Genomic DNA, 18,104 nt, shown 5'->3' with positions numbered 1-18,104 from the left:
CTCAGAATTCTCTCAATCATGATGATACTAGCCTTTAAAAGATGGTTGTGAGGATTCAATTAGCAAATGTGCTCAGGTCATTTGCAAACCCTAAAGTGCTATACAAATGTGAATGAGTATTACTATTATTACTGGTATCACCAATACTATCACCACAGAGCAGTCATTTGAAACTGACCATCATTACAGAAATTTTTCTTTTCTTAAAGTGACTATATGATCAGATTGTCAATTTCAATTTTTTAAAAAATCAAGGGACACCAAATCCAGAGTGATCACTTATTTGAGGTTGGTTTCAGCCCACCATTTTGTGTGCAATACTGTTGCAGAGTTGGGAAAGAATGAAGGCATTTGTGCCTACCTACTTAAACACAGAATATGTTCCATTGCAATTAGATCCCACTAAGGAAAACTGAGGCTTCTGCACTTATTTATTACCAAATCAATATGTATTTTAATGTTCCAAAGCATTACCAATTTACACACAGAAAAGTCTACCCTGGATTTTGATTAATCCCACTGAACAGTCAAAGCAGTGCTGAATCATATGTAGTATAATGTTCCCTGCTTTCTTCTGAAAGATTGGCACTAACTCTTTGAATCTTCTAAAGCTCCAAATGCTAATTTCAGGAATATCCAAAACATATTGTAGTTACAGTTTCTTTCTTTTCTTCCCAGAAGGTAAAATGAACATATTTATGTAGGAGGAATTCCTTTTTCTCATAAAGTCAAAATACAGAACCCTTTTAAACCCTTTTTAAAAGGGTTCTTTGGGGGTAAATCCAGGGTAATATGCTTGCTGTCATCTACTAATCAAAGAGTTTTTAACCTAAAGTGTATACAAGGGAAGATACCAAGCCATATATTCAACTTCCCACCATTTTATTAATAGGTTTTTTTAAAAAAGCATTTCCAAATGAAAACATCACTGGTAGCCTTCAAGTACATTTCCAGTTTTGAAAGGACAATTTATTTCTATGAAGTCATACCAAAAAATGCAGGAGAATTAAAAAAACACACAGAAGATCCTTAGGGCAGAGACCATAAGGTGTTAAGGACTGTGACTCTCACTGGTGAAAGGGGTACTCCCATCATGAGATAACAGAGCCAAATATACAGTGCACCAACTACTTGAAGAGGAAGTATGCCAAAGGCTTGGCTTTAGTCCCCAGATGCACCACTGACTAGCTACGAGACCTTGGGCAAATATACTCTGAAATTCAGTTTTCTCAAATGCAAAATGGAGATGAGAAGCTCTAATGAGATATGTATAAAGATCTGGTGTAAAAATTCTACCTGACAGTTGAAAGTTATTACAAATGCCAGAACTTTTCTTCATGTCTAAGGAAAATTATTATTGCACTCTACTCTTCTAAGTGGCTTAACACGTAAAGCGCTTTTCAAACCTTAAAACACTACATAAATATTAGCTATTATTGGGAAAAAATCTCCCTTTTTCATCCCACTTATCCTCCTTTTCTGGGAAGGTGCTAAGAGAGAGATCGGGTCTTACTTCCTAGTGAAAGACTGAGCATTGGCTCCTTAACCCAAGTGAAATGAGGTAAAGAATATCAGTTTGGGGGAACATAGTCAATGTCGATAATTCAATCTCTGTTCTACCAAATCCAGAAGAACCATTTTTCCTCCATGTCAGTTCAAGGACCTGGAGCATATGCATTATCGTCTTGGCTCTCCAAGGCTTAGTTTGGTTGAAAACTATCCCAAAGACTCCTCCAGGTGTGTAGCTTTGGGGAAATGATTCACTTGGACTTCAAAAGGCTACAGAAATGACGATGAAATCCATAATTTAGAGAAATTGAAACTTTCAGTTCTGTTTTCTTTTCAGAAGCTACTCAATTTATGGCTTATTCTCTCTAAAGTTCCTAAGTTACTTTCCAAGATATTTATTTTTAAATAGCAACACAAAAGAGGCAATTTATGTGGCAAATCCCTCAAGCAATCAGAAAATAATTCCCATTTTTATCTAGACAAGTATTATCAACAAGCGGCACTTCATTTATATTAATCAATTTCCCACCATCTCTGTACAGTATCAAGATGTACGTTTTACAATATGCGAAAAGGCACAGAGAAGAGCAGGAAAGGCCACCGATTGTCAAAGCTGGGAGGAGACGCAGTGGGCATCGCTAAAGTGCCCTCTGCCCAGGTGCCTCTTTCCTAAAGGACAGAGAAACATCTTCACCTTTAGAACACCACAAGACAACAGTATGGACTGGGAAGCAAAATCATAAAGCATTTAAAATAAGACCCCAGACAACTTAACTGCATGGTACTTTGCAAACCCTAAAGAGCTATGGAAATGTCAGCTGCTGTCATTCCCTTCATTGGGAGGGAGTCATCCCTCACCCAAAGTTTTCTTTATCTAGAGTATCTGAGAAGTTTGCTGTTAGATAAATTGAGCGTTGAAAATGAAAGGACTTAGAGTGTGATCTATTGATATTTCTCAAACCAATGGAGATCAAGGCAAGTAAGAGCTTACCAAAGGCCCGAGGGCAGAGTGTGATCCAAAAGAATACCGTACAACTCCACCTGTTAGTTTTCTTGGAGGCACTTCCCCTAGAGAAGAAAAGTGAGTAGGTGCAGAGATTCCTCAACAGCTGCAGGCATCCATCCGTCTTTGGAAGTTATGCCCCAGGTTTCCAGGCCCGAGCCCAGCCCTCTCTCTCCAGCTGGCGCTGGGCCCGTTACTCAGGTGCACGTAGTCACAGGTGCAGGAAATCTGTGACACAACACACAATTCAACTCAACAGACATTTATGGAGCACCTACTAGATACTAGGCACAAAGCCAGACCCTAGGGAGGCAAAGAATAGTCCCTAATCTCTTGGAGATCACACGGAGATCAAAGACAGTCAGAGGCAGATGTCATACTGCATAACTTGGGGCATATGTGGAAGGAATGAGTGTGGGGGCAGCAAAATAATCCATCTTCCTACCCTCTGGAATCAAAAGAATGTGCCCTCTAATCCCCATGCTGATCGGTGGTCGGACTCCCTCTATTGGCTACCTCATCAGATTCTTCCAACAAACACCGGAGGTGCATTGGAGGCACGTGTCCAAACTTGAGCTACCTGGCATCATTTCATTCTTCAGCATGGTTTGGCAGCTTCTGCCCAACCAGACTGTTTACTGTCTCCGCCAAATCTTAGGCCATTCTTTCTTGGCACACCTCCTCCACACATCATTCCTTCACTCTATCCATGAATTCAACCTGATCTCTTCTCCCCTTCAAGACAACTCAGCTCAAACCTCACTTTCTCCCATGGCTCTCAGACTGCAGGTACCCTGAGCTGTCTTTTATTCCATAGCCTCCTTAGAGCGCATACGGATTTCATTGGTGCTAAGTACTTATTGGGCATTTCTGTGCAACATTTCTCAATCACTTTGGCTCAGGAAAAATTCCAATGTGAAGTTTGAGGAAATCAATTCTAAAGTCCTGAAGGACATGGAAAAGCTATTTCTTTCTCTGTGAACTTCCTCTGGACTACATATCACCGGAATACGGGTTTAGAACAGGAAAAGATGCTAGCTAATTTTACATATGATGAAACTCAGTCCCTGTCCAAGATCACTAAGGTAGTAAGTGGCAAATGTGGAATTTGAATCCAAGTCTGCTGACCGAAAGTCCATCACACTTTCTATTTCAACACACTGTTTCTTTCAAACAGCTGGGTACCAGAGTGGAGAGCAGGCTGGTGAGGAGTCACAAAGACCTAGGTTCACATCCAGCCTCTAACACTTTGGTGTGTTAACCTTAACCTTGGTCTGCCTCAGTTTCCGCATCTGTAAGATGAAGATAAACTTGACAACTACCTCTTAATGTTATTGTGAGGAAAAAATTATATTTTTGTAAACTGTTTTACAAATCTTAAGGCTCTATATAAACGTTAGCTATTATTATGCTCATTTGCCACATAACCAAATGATTTGAAACTGAATGTCACTGTTTTATTCAAATTAAAATGATGGTCATTGACATTTGTGAATGAAATGATTGTATAGTGAGCCCTCAGGCTGAGACCACAGTAAAATCAGAGTCAAAGTCAATGCATTTAAGCATGACAGCCATCAGACATTTCTGTTAAGCATTGACTATGTGCCACGTGCACGGAGGATTCTGAGAAAGGCACAAAAGTCCACATGGGGCAAATCTGCAGAATTGGGTCTGGATTTCATTATCTGTAAAATGACTTTATTATCTAACATCTCTTCCAATTCTACATCTATGTACCTAAGATACTTGATCTAGAGAAAGTACGGAGGGATAACTTTCCCCATGCTCTTCAGCAACTGAGAATGGTTTTTCTCAAAAGCACACATAACATCACCCGCTATCAACATGATATTAGAACATTCGAAAAAGGCTTACCTAAATTGACACTGCTCTTGAACAAAACCGGCATGACACCTTTTCATGCAAACCACCATTAAAAAGCAAACTGTCTGGAATGGAGAACTCTGGTTCCCTACACTGTTTCCTCTTTTTCTGTTCTTTGTGTAGAAAGAAATGTTCGTGTTTATTAGTAATTTTTAAGAGAAAAACTTCATTGAATTATATATCCTACTACCCTTTGCAATCATGGTATCATGCATGTAGAAGGACATTAATAAATATCTGTTCAAAGAATTCACTGAGGAACACTTATGTATGCTGCAGTGGAAAGAGGGCTGAATTCAGAGGCAGAGAATGTTTATTTTGATACCGACTCTGCTGCTGAGTACTTGGGTAAAGGTGCCAAATGACTTCATAATCTCCCTGGGCCTTAGCTTCTCATTCAGTAAAATGGGACTGATTGAGTTGAATGAAGTGATCTCTAAGGCTCCTTCCAGGTCCAAACAAATGATCTCTGTGGAGTATTACCCATACTCTAACGGCAGCACTTAAAAAAAATTGAAAGCATCTTTAATTTTCAGAAAGTTGAGTAACTTCCCGTAGGCGATCTCACAGGCTCAGTTCCCCTCTCTGCTTGGCACCAGTCAGTACCCTTCCGTACCTTCTCATGATGTGCAGTGACTGCCAATGTCTTTGAGAAAAACTAGGATGGGGTAATAGTTAGTAAAAATGCTATTGACGGAGTACATTTCTGCCACCCTGAACCGTTTTCAAATGGGTTTTAGCAACAGGATCCCATTTCGGACCCCAGAAGGCAGATAAGGCAGAAATGAGCCCCATTTCAGAGGCCTGGTGATGCTCAGTGACTCGCCTACTGTAACCCAGGTCTCCCACTCACCCATGGTTACTGTTCATGATACTGGGCAATTCTAGTGAAGTTCATTGGGTGAGGGGGAAGATACTTGGGAAAGTTGCTAGTCCTTCAGTACCGATTACTTTCACTCTTGCTTTGATCACTTCCATCCCCATATGTTCTATTTATCTTTGTGAAGGTCACTTGATTTAGTTCCCAAAAGCCTGTTCCTACTCAGGTTGTTTCAGTGAAAGACTCTTGCTACTGGAGTCCCAACAAGACAGAACCTAGGAAATTTTATGAGCCAATGGCAGGCTGGTCAGAAAGGTCTGCAGAGTTGGGTCATGAGGGACACATTTCAAATATCACAAGAAAATGACTCCTGACCATATCTGTCAATGAAACATACATTATTGTGAACTTTAATATCACAAGAAAAAATTGTTCTTTTGTTTTGAACCATCCATGTTTGCAATATAAACCCCAAAAGGAAATGTCTACTTAGACTAGATTCAGCTCATTCCTCTCACATCCCAAAACTGCCAAGGAAGAAAATTTGCTCATAGAAACAAAGGCATACCATAGGCTACAGTCTGGAGACCGGTATTCAGATCTGGGCTCTGCTAAGTGGCCATATGACCTCAGGGACGTTATTTGATCTCTAGGGCTTAGTTACCCACTCTCTAAAACTTGGATAACAAGTCCTGCCCTGACTAATTTTTAGGGCCATTGTAAGGATCAAAAGAGAGAGAGCTTGCTGTTTAGGAGAGAATGCTAAGCTCTGAGTTAAGAAGATCAGGGTTTAAACCCAACCTCAAACACTTACCAGCACTGTGAAAATTAACCTCTCTGAGCCTCAATTTTCTCATCTGTAAAGTGGAGATAACAGCAGCATTGACTTCAATGAGGATCAAATGATGTGCAAAACTTTTGAGTAATGCATGTGAACTATTATTAATGTTAAGTGAGATGACAGATATTACGAGATTGGCGAATACTATGGAAATATAAAGTCTGGTTGTTATTAGATATTATTATGGTAACCAAAGTGGTACATATAAAAAAATCACAACAAACAACTGAAGATTGAGTGACTTCCATTCAATTAAAAATAACATATGAAACCGATTTTTAAAGTTTATAACCAAAAAAAGAAAATTTATAAATAGAGAAATCTTCTCCAAAGCAACTTGCATTTACTAGTTTGACTCAAATTAATATGGTTCTCTATCTACCTGCCCATTTTCCACACTCTTTAATGCCGAAAGAGAGCAGGCTTTTTTATGACTGGCTCAGACAGTCCTGAGCTAATCAATATTCCAGGGATAATGGCAAGATGGGGAACATACATGACCAAAACTTAGCACTTGCCTGCATCCTGAATCCGTCCAAATATTTCCCTAGAAGAAAGAAGCAAATAGAAGCTTTCCATCTTTTAATGGGTGGGGACCAAATGATTTTGAAGAAACTTCCCGTCTTTCTAGCAAGGTCCTTTCTGGTAAAATGTAGCCTACAACTAACTGTCATCCACTAGTCTGAGTCAAAATGTTAGACCGCTGGTTTCATGTTCAAGGTGGCAAAGAAGTGAAAACTGTTGGTGGCCCCTATTTACCCATCTTCCCAAGGAGTCCACAAACTTCTAGGAAAGGTTATATATTTTTTCTTTCATGGTGAGCTGCCTCTATACCTGCTTTGTAGAAAATGTTGTTGATGGGTGGGGAGGCCTCCTTGTCTGGGTCACTAAACTAATAATAATAGCAAAGCTTTCTAGAGAGTTTTAAGGTTCACAAAGCACTTCATATACTGGGCATTCATTAATTCACTTGAGCCTCACAGTAATCATGTAAAGGAGATGCTATTATTCTCATCATTTCACAGAAAAGAAAACTGGCCCAGGAGACATGAAATGACTTACTAGCATTTGGTCATAAAGCTAGCAAGTGTTTGAGGCATGACTGACTTATAGGGCCTTCTGACTCAAGTCCTGCACTCTAACCATCATACACCACACTGCTTCTCAATGTCTGGTTGAGCTCCACAGGAACTACACAAACTAGTTACCAGCTATTTTATGTGAAATCAGGCTATTTGAATAATGAGCCTTATAATAGATGAAGGCACTTACACACACACACACACACACACACACACACACACACACACACACACACACGAGTGCATCAAAAATCGGCTGAGGATTTCAGGACCCAGATACCATCAGGTGTTAAACTAAGCCAGCGATGACAAGAGTCAAACAGCAAGCATGAGGTATAGAGTGCTCAAGCTCTGTGTGTGCTTCTCACACACCCCGCTATTATCCAAAGTGACATGTAAGCTCAGAAATTAATCCCTCTACCTGAGAAAGCAGATGCCAAAGTTAAAGAGGAAGCAAAAATGCAGAAAATTCAGGCACTTCAAGATCTATTTGATTCATTCATAATGAGCACATTGGGACATAAGCTATAATAGTAGTGTGCATTTAGAAACTACCAATCAGAAAAAGCCAGAGTGTACCGTTGTTGCTGATGTTGGGGGCTGAGATGAAAATATAAGCCCTTACTGGGAGAATCAATATAGTTCAGGAACAACTAGCTGGGTAATACCTTAGAAAGTCCCTTCAGGAAGCATTCTGAGGAGGAACAGATGTCTGTTACTGACCCTTTCTTGCCCATATAAAGCAAAGTAAGGATCTCACAGTGATGCCTTAAACTGGCAGCAACAATCTCCCAATAGATTTCATTGTCTGGATCTACCTACCTAGAGAAAGGCCCCTCCCACTTTCCCTGAAAGCCCTCTTCTTCCCCTCTTCACTTGCTGACTACATTCTTCCCATCCTTCAAGGCTCATCTTACATCTTACATTGTCCATGAAGCCTTTCCTCATCATCCCACAGAGAGAGGCTGCCTTCCAGTGCCATTAGCTCTGTTTTTCTGTACTGCTCATCTAGCTTCTCCTTTCTGGAGGGTCATTTCATGTGCATTTTCTCCTTCCCAATTAGATTGTAGCAGGCCTCAGAGCTGAGGGCTTAGCACATAGCCTTGCAGCTGAGGATAGAATTCTGCTCCATTTCACTACTTCACCCTGTCCTAGATGACAGAGAGGCCCAAGGAAAAAATCACCCAGTTCTGGTCCAAATTCCTAAGACATTAGGGATACCCAGCAGAGAGTAAATGTCTTGGATAAAAGTGTCAACTGGAACACTTCACTTCTTGGTTCTGGTATCTCATCAAGCCAATGTGCAATAAATCAGCCTATGACTCCTCCTCCTTCTCCCCCTCTCCCACCTCCTCCTTGGGAAACCAGAAGCAACCTGGGGCCTCTGGCCAGACACTTGTTCATGTTTGACATTCTGAGCATTTCAATCTGGTAACTCTAAGTCAACTCCCCATGCTGGACTCTACCCTAAAAAGACTGCTCCCAAAGAAAGAGATGGTTATTTAGCTTCCATGAATAAGTTCGGCTTTTCTAATGGTATCTACTTCCCTGTACTTGGAAGATGCCTTCCAGCTATGCAAGGCATAGGATCTGGGATCCAAATATCATCTTTCAAGTTTCAAGGGATACTAGGTACCTTGGGACTAAGTTCCTGCTTGTTCTTTTATTGTTTACCACAAGGACACAGTTTCTAGTATGAGACATCTAGTATACAGGCACAGTACAATCCCTCTGGTTTTGGAATCAAAGGCCTAGGTTCTGCTCCATGTGAGGCCTTAGAGAAGTCCTTGGCCCCTTAGTTTCCTCTTCTGTAATATGAAGGCATTAGACCAGTCAGTCTCTAAGGTCTCTTATAGTCGTATATCCTGTTAGAGGCCGTAAAGTTGCTTCACTGCCAAACATCCACAGAAACAAATGTGACAAGAGAGTCAATGTCTATAATCAGAGTGAAGGAGTCATGAGTGGCACTGGCATGCAGTCATTACTGATTAAGCTGAAATTAAACCAGTTAGCTATAGCCTTGAATTGAGTGATGTTTTCCCTCTAAATGTACTGTAAATAAAATTCACAATGCACTCCGACAGAGAACTTCTGACTGTACATTCTGTTTGTGAATGGAAAGACATCCTTTCATTGGGCAGAACCCCATGCATCATCTCTGTGGAGCTCCCTGGGCACATCCATAATCCACAAAGCCATTTAATGACATTACAGGCAGACCCTGGTAAAAGGACTAGAGTTTACTATTTACTTCCTAATAAATAAAGTTAATTACACTCACATGATTCATGACTTGGAATAGAAAGCAAAGCAGCTACAGCCACAAATGGGAATCCTCATTTTTCATCGGGGTGACAAAACTAGTCATGAAAAAGCCCAAGCCAAATCCCTGTGTTCACATCCATTTCATTTAAATGATAAGAGCAGGAAGCGATTTTGAAGGAAATGAAGAAGCCAATCCCAAGGCAAATGAACTTTGAGGAGAGGGCGTGCCATATTAGTGTTGCACTTTAGAGAGCTCACTAACCTGACCATTACTTTAATAGATGGGGCAACTCAAGCCGTGAATCTGCCTTTCTATCGCTGGTGCTTGTGAGCATGCAATTATTTACTTGCCAAACAATCCTAGTGACAGATTGGACAAAAGTATATAAGCTGTCTACACCAGCAGATTTTTATCCTAAGGTAAAAATAAACAGAAACATCTGTAATGTAATCACGTACAAAGCTACATTTATTAACAAATGCATTTTCTAATAAAACACCATCTGCAAGCAACCCTCTACTTCCACTTGATATAAATAGGTCTTTTACTGTTTTCAGATGCAGTTCCCAGAAAATTATTCCAAGCCCAACTGCAAAACACATCAGTCTTTGTTGCTGTCTGGAATGGTAATAAATACGGTAACATCGAGTTTTAAAATAGTCCACCAAATGACTGGTTCAAAGAAAATACTCTAATTGAAAAGTTGACCTTTCACAACAAAATAGGCTAGAACTCATTCTTATTCCTAATCTGAGAATTCAAAGAAGCTATGGAATGTTCTGGAAACAGCAGACACCTGTAACTGCTCTCCCACTCCATCATCTTTCAATGATAGTTTGGGATTTTTTGACTTGGATACCTGCTTATCTAGAGATTTTCTAATAGACTTTGCTGAAAAGGGATTCAGAACCCCCCAAAAAAGCATGCTAATGGAAGCATATACCAGGCTCCTGTTACTAGAGTTTGGCATTTTCCAGCAAGGGGAAAAATTGGAGTGTTTCATCAAGAAATGCTTCTGCACAATCCCTCAAAAGAACACTCCACTTTTATCATGGAACTGGAGACTGCTAGACTAACCAGTCCCAATGCTTGGAACTCTTGGCGCCAGGACCCAGTACTGAATTTAAGAGCTATTGAAAAATGCATCAAGATTTAATGAGGTGAATTTTCAGAGTCTTGGTTAGAGTTTTAGCCACATAAATTCCATTAGGCACAAGACTGCATAAAACTCCGCCCTCTATATTTATGCACTTCCACCTACACAATTTTGAGCTCTTCCTTTGGTCACCTTACATCTCATTTCTTTTCCTTTTCATCACGGGTTTGGTTGACACTATTCTTGCAAACCTACAAACTCCTCCATTTCAAAGTACTAAAGTTTTCTTTGTTCCCTCCCTTCTAAAACCTTACTTACCTAGCATGTCCAACTACTCCCCCTCAAAAATCAAGATTTTGTCTTTCACTGATCTCTTATTAAGCCTTTATTCCACATGAGCCATTTTCTACAAGAGTATGTTCTAGAGACAATATCCATCGCTCAGATATGGGCCTTTTTTCTTACATATTTTACCTCATAGCCATACTCTGCTACTTGGCTAACCATCATGAAAGTTGACTTTACTCACTAAGCACTGCTTTAAAAGCAGACCTCACATTGGTAGCAATTCAGTTCCTCACATTGATAGCCTCCAGCCAAAGTATGAAGGAATTTTCAAATATAGGTCAGGCCTAGTGTTATTAAGGTTTGCTTTATTTTTGTTGCTTTTGGAAATACTATTAAAGGGAGGTGATTCAATTCCATTCAGTTGTTGAAATAGGCCTAAGACCAAATGCCTAGTTTGGTTCCTGGGTTCTACAGGAGAACCCTTTTGTGGCCATGCCATTTCCTGACTGGTCCTGAGTGGCTGTCATGAATATAAGAAGGTGGTAACAACTGCTACCAAAGGAAAGGGAGAGGAAAAGAGTTGAATTTACATCCCAACCTGCTACAAACTGCTCCTCTTCAAAGTGATACCTTTAAAAGAAAATTTCCAGGACTAAAATCCCATAAAATAGTGTACATTATGCATTGCAATTTATCTACAAACATACAAAATTCTATAGGATACCATACTGATTCATCAGATTTACAGTCAAATTATGGGGAAAATAGTTAAAGTTGAATTTATTTTTTGAAAAATTCATTTCACTGTATGATACAGATAATACAAACAAGTATCTATGCAAAACTGTTACAAAAAGTATCAGGTCTTCAGAAAGGTAAATATATGAAAAACAAACATTTAGAATACATAATCAAGAGCCCAGTCCTCCCTTCTTGTGGATCTATCCTGTGAAATCACCATTATCTTCTGGGTAGGACTCAAAAAGAGTTGAAATGTAGAACCAGAGAAATCTTTAAGGTTTTCGTCAGCTTGGTTGTAAGGGAGAATGATACTTAGAGATCATCCAAGCTTAACACCATCATTTTCCTGATGGGGAAGCCGAGGACCAGAGAGAGCCAATAACTTGTCCTAGGGCACTATGCTAGATAGTGGCAGAGCAGGAACAAGGGCCTTGTCTATTACCAAACTGCCTATGAGACCCCAGGAATTCTGACAATTCCAACACCTCATATGTGGTTCTTATTCTGGGGAAAAAATAATGGTGACGTCATGTCTGATGACTCCTGTTGCTTCCAATCAAACACTTAGAAATGACCGTACAGACAAGTATACAAGGCAATCTCTTGCATGGTATAAAGACCACTCTGCCACAAAAAGAAGTCCTCTCCTGAACCCCAGGTGCCACAGCACCAGAAATCCCACCATTAGCTAGTCGTTCCTTCTCCAGGCTTGTCTTTCAGCATGCAATGTTTCCCAGAGTAGGTAACTCATGGAGTCCCTAGCATTTCAGGCTTTATTCATTTATCAGCTCATTTTCTTTTCTGCTAGGATAAGCCAGCATGCCTTGAGAGGACAGGGCTGTCTCAATAAATGTCACCAGTTTGTCTAGAAAGAACCCAGCAAGCATTGAGGAAATTAAGGATTCTTAAAATATGCTTTCACCTTCTGGCTCCAGTAATTCATTCTTTCACATGACGGCATCTTTATGTTTAGGCTACATTCTTATCTAGCCAAGGCCTGTTGTCAATTAACTAAGCCATGACCTTTCTATCGTTCATGTATAAACTAAGATTACTAATTGGCATTGTACTTAAAAATACTAAAACTATATTTCTCGTGGGAAAAAATGTGTCATGCAGACTTTTCATCCTTTCAGACTGGCCTTCCCTCCTGTGATTGATTCCAACATAGCGACACTGCACTCTATCTGGTGACCAGTGATTAGTGAGGAACAATATAGCTCAGTGTGGCAACTTGAACACTGGCCTTAGAGTCAGGGGGCCCTGAGTTCTAGTTCCGCCTCTTCCACAAACTAGCTGTGTGAGCCTGGGCAAGTCATTAAATCTCTCAGGCACCCAGACAAATTCCCTAAGATTGTATGTTACAGACAAGCTGATGATCTGCATTGGTGGAGGGAGTTTGCGCAGCAGGAGCTCCCTACGCCCATGAAATCACATTGTACAGACCAAAAAAAAAATCGGTCATGAACTTTAACCCTTTCATTAAAGAAGTTTAAGCCTTCCACTGAAGAGAAAGGGTTAAACTAGACCGATGAAGTGTCTCGTGTATCTTTTGCTCAATGAGTTAAATGAGAATTGACTGTAAACACAGTCAACTAAAAAAATGCAGAATTGTAAAAAAAATACTTACTTCACTTGGCTGAGGGATGGTGAGCTTTGGGAGTTTAGCCTTTGAAGTAGTTGCACTAGGTTTTCCCTCCAGCAGTGTCCCAAATGTTTGACTTGAATATCCACTCTCAATTTCGAGCATCGGCTTCAGTGTGGGGGAGAAGTCTGGGAGTTGCTCCTGACCATCCATGGGTCTCACGTAAGCAGTAGGCTTCTGCTGAACCATACTTGTTTTGCAGTAAAGACCTTGTGGGAAATTTTGAATTGCAAGACTACTGGCTGCAGAGAGTAAAGATGTGGAAGGGAGTGGAGAAATAGGCCCATTTGCTAAAAATTCAAAATCTATTGGGGACGGATATTGAATGCTCTCTTTATAAGAAGGCTCTCCACCACTGGACTTTGAATGGCTAAGTCTTCTTGAATGAGATGATGTTGTTGCTGTGTTGGCATCCTCCATTCCTCCATTTTGGGGTTGTTCACTTGGACAACTGAAAAGGTCTTCATATCTGCCTTGAGGCTGATCATGGGAAGAGTTTTGTTTCATTCGATTTGGCTGACCAGTGGACTGGCTTGCCTGGGTAATGGTGGAGCTGTGGCCAGCCCGTGGCCAATCGGTTCTTGCTTTTCTGATGTTCTGGTGACTATGTAATACACTTGAACTCGAGGTCCCTGAAGTCGGAGGAGGCACTGATGTTGCTGAGTGGCTACCGCCCTGATGAGGTGCAATCATCCGGTTCCTTTGTTCAGGAAAAAAGTTTGGTTCATTTTTTTCAGTGGGAGTCTGGGGTACAGAATTCTTGGGAATTCCCACTAGTTGGCTCTGATTGGAATGATTGGTTAATAAGTCCTTCATTTCATCATAGTTTCCCAGTGTGTTCTGGACGCGGCTGGCAAGTGCATCACCTTTGTTTGTCTAAAGTAACAAAAAGATGGGGGTGAGAAAGGAGAGAAAGAATCAATAGGTTTGTGCTTAATAATGTTAATGATTCAAACAGATGCCCCCAAACGACTAGCAATTAGGGTATGTTCAAATGGTCACAGGTAAGAAAAGAAACAAGTATTCAAAATGGCAGAATTAATATTTGTGTACTTCAAACATTTGAGATGAGAGCTAACTTTACATTATGCCACTTCTCTGATTTTTATGCGAAAATCATTGAGTTTTATGTCAATGAGCATGAGCAGAGTTGTGACATTTGGTATCAGGATCGAAAGTAATAACCTAACTCTAACCAATCAATTAAATGAATGGGAATGGAATGTTTTTCTTCTCTATGTTTTAACATATCACCTCAATGTATACTTTAGCCCACTAAAAAAAAGAAAGTGGTACTTCTACTGTAATAGAGTAGGTGAGGATGCAAGGGTTTAAAAAAATCGTGTGCTAATAAAATGCTGAGTCAACTAAAGATTAAAGAGGAATCCATTTTTTTCAATGAAAAGAAACAAAAATGTACAGGCTCAGCTGTTAGGTTCTGGGGGTGTCAATGTTTTCAGAATGGTGATTCTCATTTACTTGCTCTGAAATGGCAGTAATTATTTGGCAAACAGTGCCTCAAACAACACTGTTGTCTTTTCAATATCTTGTAGCAAAATGTTATCAACTAAATTTTTTGTTAAAAAAAGGAAAGGCAAAGATTATGTTCTTCAAAGTCCTTCTCCATTAAATTCTTTTGGAAGTAGTTGTAATGTATTAACATTGCTCTATCTGGACTTTGACATCTCTTTTTTTTCATCTTCAGTCTCTCCTTATTTAATGGCTTCTTGTATACCACCTAACACAACAAGCTTCCTCTCACTTGACCATACCATTCCCTTAAGCCATTGAACTCCATTTATCTTCCCTTTCACAGCCAAACTCCTAAAAAAAAGAGTCTCGATTACACTTACTATCTATATCTCCTCACCTCCCAAACCCTTAGAACCTTGTTTCTAACCCCTCCCCTCCGGGCCAGGAACTGAAATGGTTCTCTCCAAGGTGATCCATAATCAATTCCCTTCTGAGTCCAATGCCTTTTTTCCAGTCTACTTGACCTCTCTGCCATTTTTGTCACTGTTAACCATCAACTCCTCCCGAATTCTCCCTTCTCCCTTAGCTTCCAGGGTACTACTTTCTTGGTCTTCTTCCTACCTGTATGACCATTCTTTGAGTCTCCCTTACCCATCAATTACTGACATCCCCCAAGACTGTGGGGTGGGCTCCATTTCTTTCTACGCTATCTCTAGGAGATAAACTCCCAAGGATTCAATCATCTCTAAGCAGACGACTTCCATACCTATGTATCAAGCACTGAACCTTCTAATGTACTGAATTCTCACATTACTCTTTCTGTCATGGATACCTTCATCTACATGTGCTATGGGTATCTCACTATATTTGCTCTTCTACACTTTCCTGTTTCTAGGCACTACTTCCTGTTCGAAGGCACTACTATAATTCTAGTCACACAGCTTAACAATCTCGGTGTCATCCCTGACTTTTTTCCTTTCCCTCCCCCACATATGACCAAGTTTTATTTATTCTACCTCCACAACATCCTTTGCATCTTCCCCCTGCCTTCACTCCACTCCCATGGCCTCTATCTCAGTTCAGGACCTTATCATAACTCATCTGGATTATTTCAATATTACCCTCTGCAATCCATCATTCAGAGAACTGCCAAATCGATATATCAAAAAACCTATATCTTATCATGTCATTTCACCTTATCTACCCCTAACCCTACAAAAGAACATATGGTTACAGTGTAAACATCCACTTTTCAGCCTTGTTCAACATGACCCCCATCTACCTTTATAGTCTTATTTCATCTTACTCCTATTCACATACTCTATGTTCCTAAGTTTCTAGCTGACCTTGTACACAACATTCAATCTCCCACCTCTGTGGCTTTGCAAGGCTCTCCCCATGCCTGGAAGATATTCCCTTCCTCATCTCCACTTACAGAATCCCTGGCATCCTTCAAAGCATATTTCAGGTGTCACCTTCTACTGGAGACCTTTTTTGAGCCTCTTCATTGTTAACATTCTCTCCTTCCTGACAGGATTTCAGATTATTTTGTATACTTAATATTTACTTACTTGTTTGCCTGCTGTATCCCCCCAGGATTACGCAAACTCCTTGAAGCTAGGGATTGTTTCATTTTGGTCTTTGTCTCGCCAGGGCCTACCACAGGGCCTGGCACAAAGTGGACACTTGATAATTGGCTGTTGAATTGAATTGGGTCCAATCTGTGAATGATGGCATGTATGAATGAGATCATTGACAGGAGGGGTAGGGAAAAGGCAGATGGCCATGGAAAATAGGCCAAACTAAGTATCTCACAAGGGAATTAAAAAAAATGCCTTAGTAGACATTTTGATACTGGATTTTAAGTCAGAGGATCTGGGTTTGAATCCCAGTTCTACTATTAACTAGCTGTGTAACCTTGGGTAAATCACAAACTCTCTGAGCCTTTGGTTGAAAGAATGATATGATAAAGAATGGCAAAAATATTTCTATGGCCTATATCAGAAGCTTGGTGTGAGTATCAAATGAGATAATTATGATAAAGTATGATGTATTGAACTACTAATAGTAATAACTATGACTACTAAATGCTACCTTCATAGGTTAAAAGGATTAATATATTTCCAGAGGATTATCTGAAGTATCAAAAGAAATGCTTCAGTTATATCAAGTATGCAAAATAACTAAATTTATATGCTTATATTTTAAATTTAAGCAAAATGCTTTTTTACTCTCCTTTTTTAATATGACATATATTACAGGTGAATTTTAAAATTCTAGCTTGATTCTGTTTTGATTAAAATTTGTGATTCTGTCAGTGTAGGGAACTCCCAGTGTGAAAACTCCCTTCACTGATACAGACAGGTATCTTACCTAAGAGAGTTAGCTGCCTCAAAAAGTGAGAAGTTAAATGACTTGTCTATGACCACACAGACAATATGCATCAGAGGCAGGACCCAAGTTCAATTTTTCCTGATTTTAAGGTTACCCTCTCTATCTATTATACCCCATTGGTACCCTATCTTGCTTATCAGAAGAAATGTCTCTTCTATAACATTTGTATGAAAGGTTACGATTAAAAAGTTAACTCTCAGGGTTTTCCTGAACAAAATAATTGCTACTTCTATGGGGCTTTGCATGATATATTTAGGAGGTAGAGTTAACTAGAAATCACTTTTATTCATTGAGAGTCCTTAGTATGGTAATTTCTTTTTCTGTAGCAGAAATGATATTATCTTTGAGCCAAGAACAAACAAGAGTTACACAATGAAGCCCCTGGATGGGAGCCAAAGCCAAACTCTAGTCAACACCAAACTGAAAACAAGGAGACTTCATAGTGCTAAGGGCAAGAAGGATGATGCAAGTGTTAAACTCTTGAATGGTTGTTGGTTTTGTCCCTTTGTCAGATGTATAAAAGTGATCACCATGTAGAAATATCCATGCTGACGGGGGACACCACAACATTTTCATTTTGCATTTCATGAGTTTTCATTTTGCTATTTGGCTTGCTCTATAAGTCTTCCCACACAGGCAGTAGAATGTGGGAAAGTCTTCCCTTCTTGCTAGCTCTTATAATTATGGCTTTGAACTAACAAAGGGGACACTTTTTGTTTGTAATTAGCCTAGTTCTAATTTTAGTTTCTGTTGGAGAGGATATGAAAATGGGACCTGTTTACTATTCCTGCTTTGCTTCTGGGTCCATTTCTCAATTTTGTTTGCTTTTAACATAATTAGGTTTTTAGATGTATATGGGATTTAAAAAAAACTTTCTAAGATTAAATATATTTTTTCTGTATGGAAAAACATCCAAATGATTTTCAATTTTAAAAGATACTTTTTGGGGGGCAGCTAGGTGGAGCAGTCCATAAAGCACTGGCCCTGGATTCAGGAGGACGTGAGTTCAAATCCAGCCTCTGACACTTGACACTTACTAGTTGTGTGACCTTGGGCAAG

General features: G+C 39.9%; 1 protein-coding gene across 3 annotated transcripts in view; it reads right to left on the bottom strand.

Annotated features, from left to right (window-relative positions):
- The window catches only part of AFF2 (AF4/FMR2 family member 2), a 538,237-nt gene that overhangs the window by 300,430 nt on the left and 219,703 nt on the right, over nt 1-18,104 (bottom strand). For all 3 annotated transcript variants that reach the window (XR_006353941.1, XM_043974303.1, XM_043974304.1), the window contains exon 3: nt 13,164-14,054. Coding sequence is in view for 2 of the 3 variants with exons in the window: in XM_043974303.1 (XP_043830238.1) it covers nt 13,164-14,054 (891 nt within the window). In the remaining variant the exon portion in view is untranslated. The remainder of the gene's footprint in view (nt 1-13,163; nt 14,055-18,104) is intronic.

Source organism: Dromiciops gliroides, chromosome X, assembly GCF_019393635.1.
Source record: "Dromiciops gliroides isolate mDroGli1 chromosome X, mDroGli1.pri, whole genome shotgun sequence".
Taxonomy (NCBI): Eukaryota; Metazoa; Chordata; class Mammalia; order Microbiotheria; family Microbiotheriidae; genus Dromiciops; species Dromiciops gliroides.
This window is presented reverse-complemented; position numbering and strand designations above follow the sequence as displayed.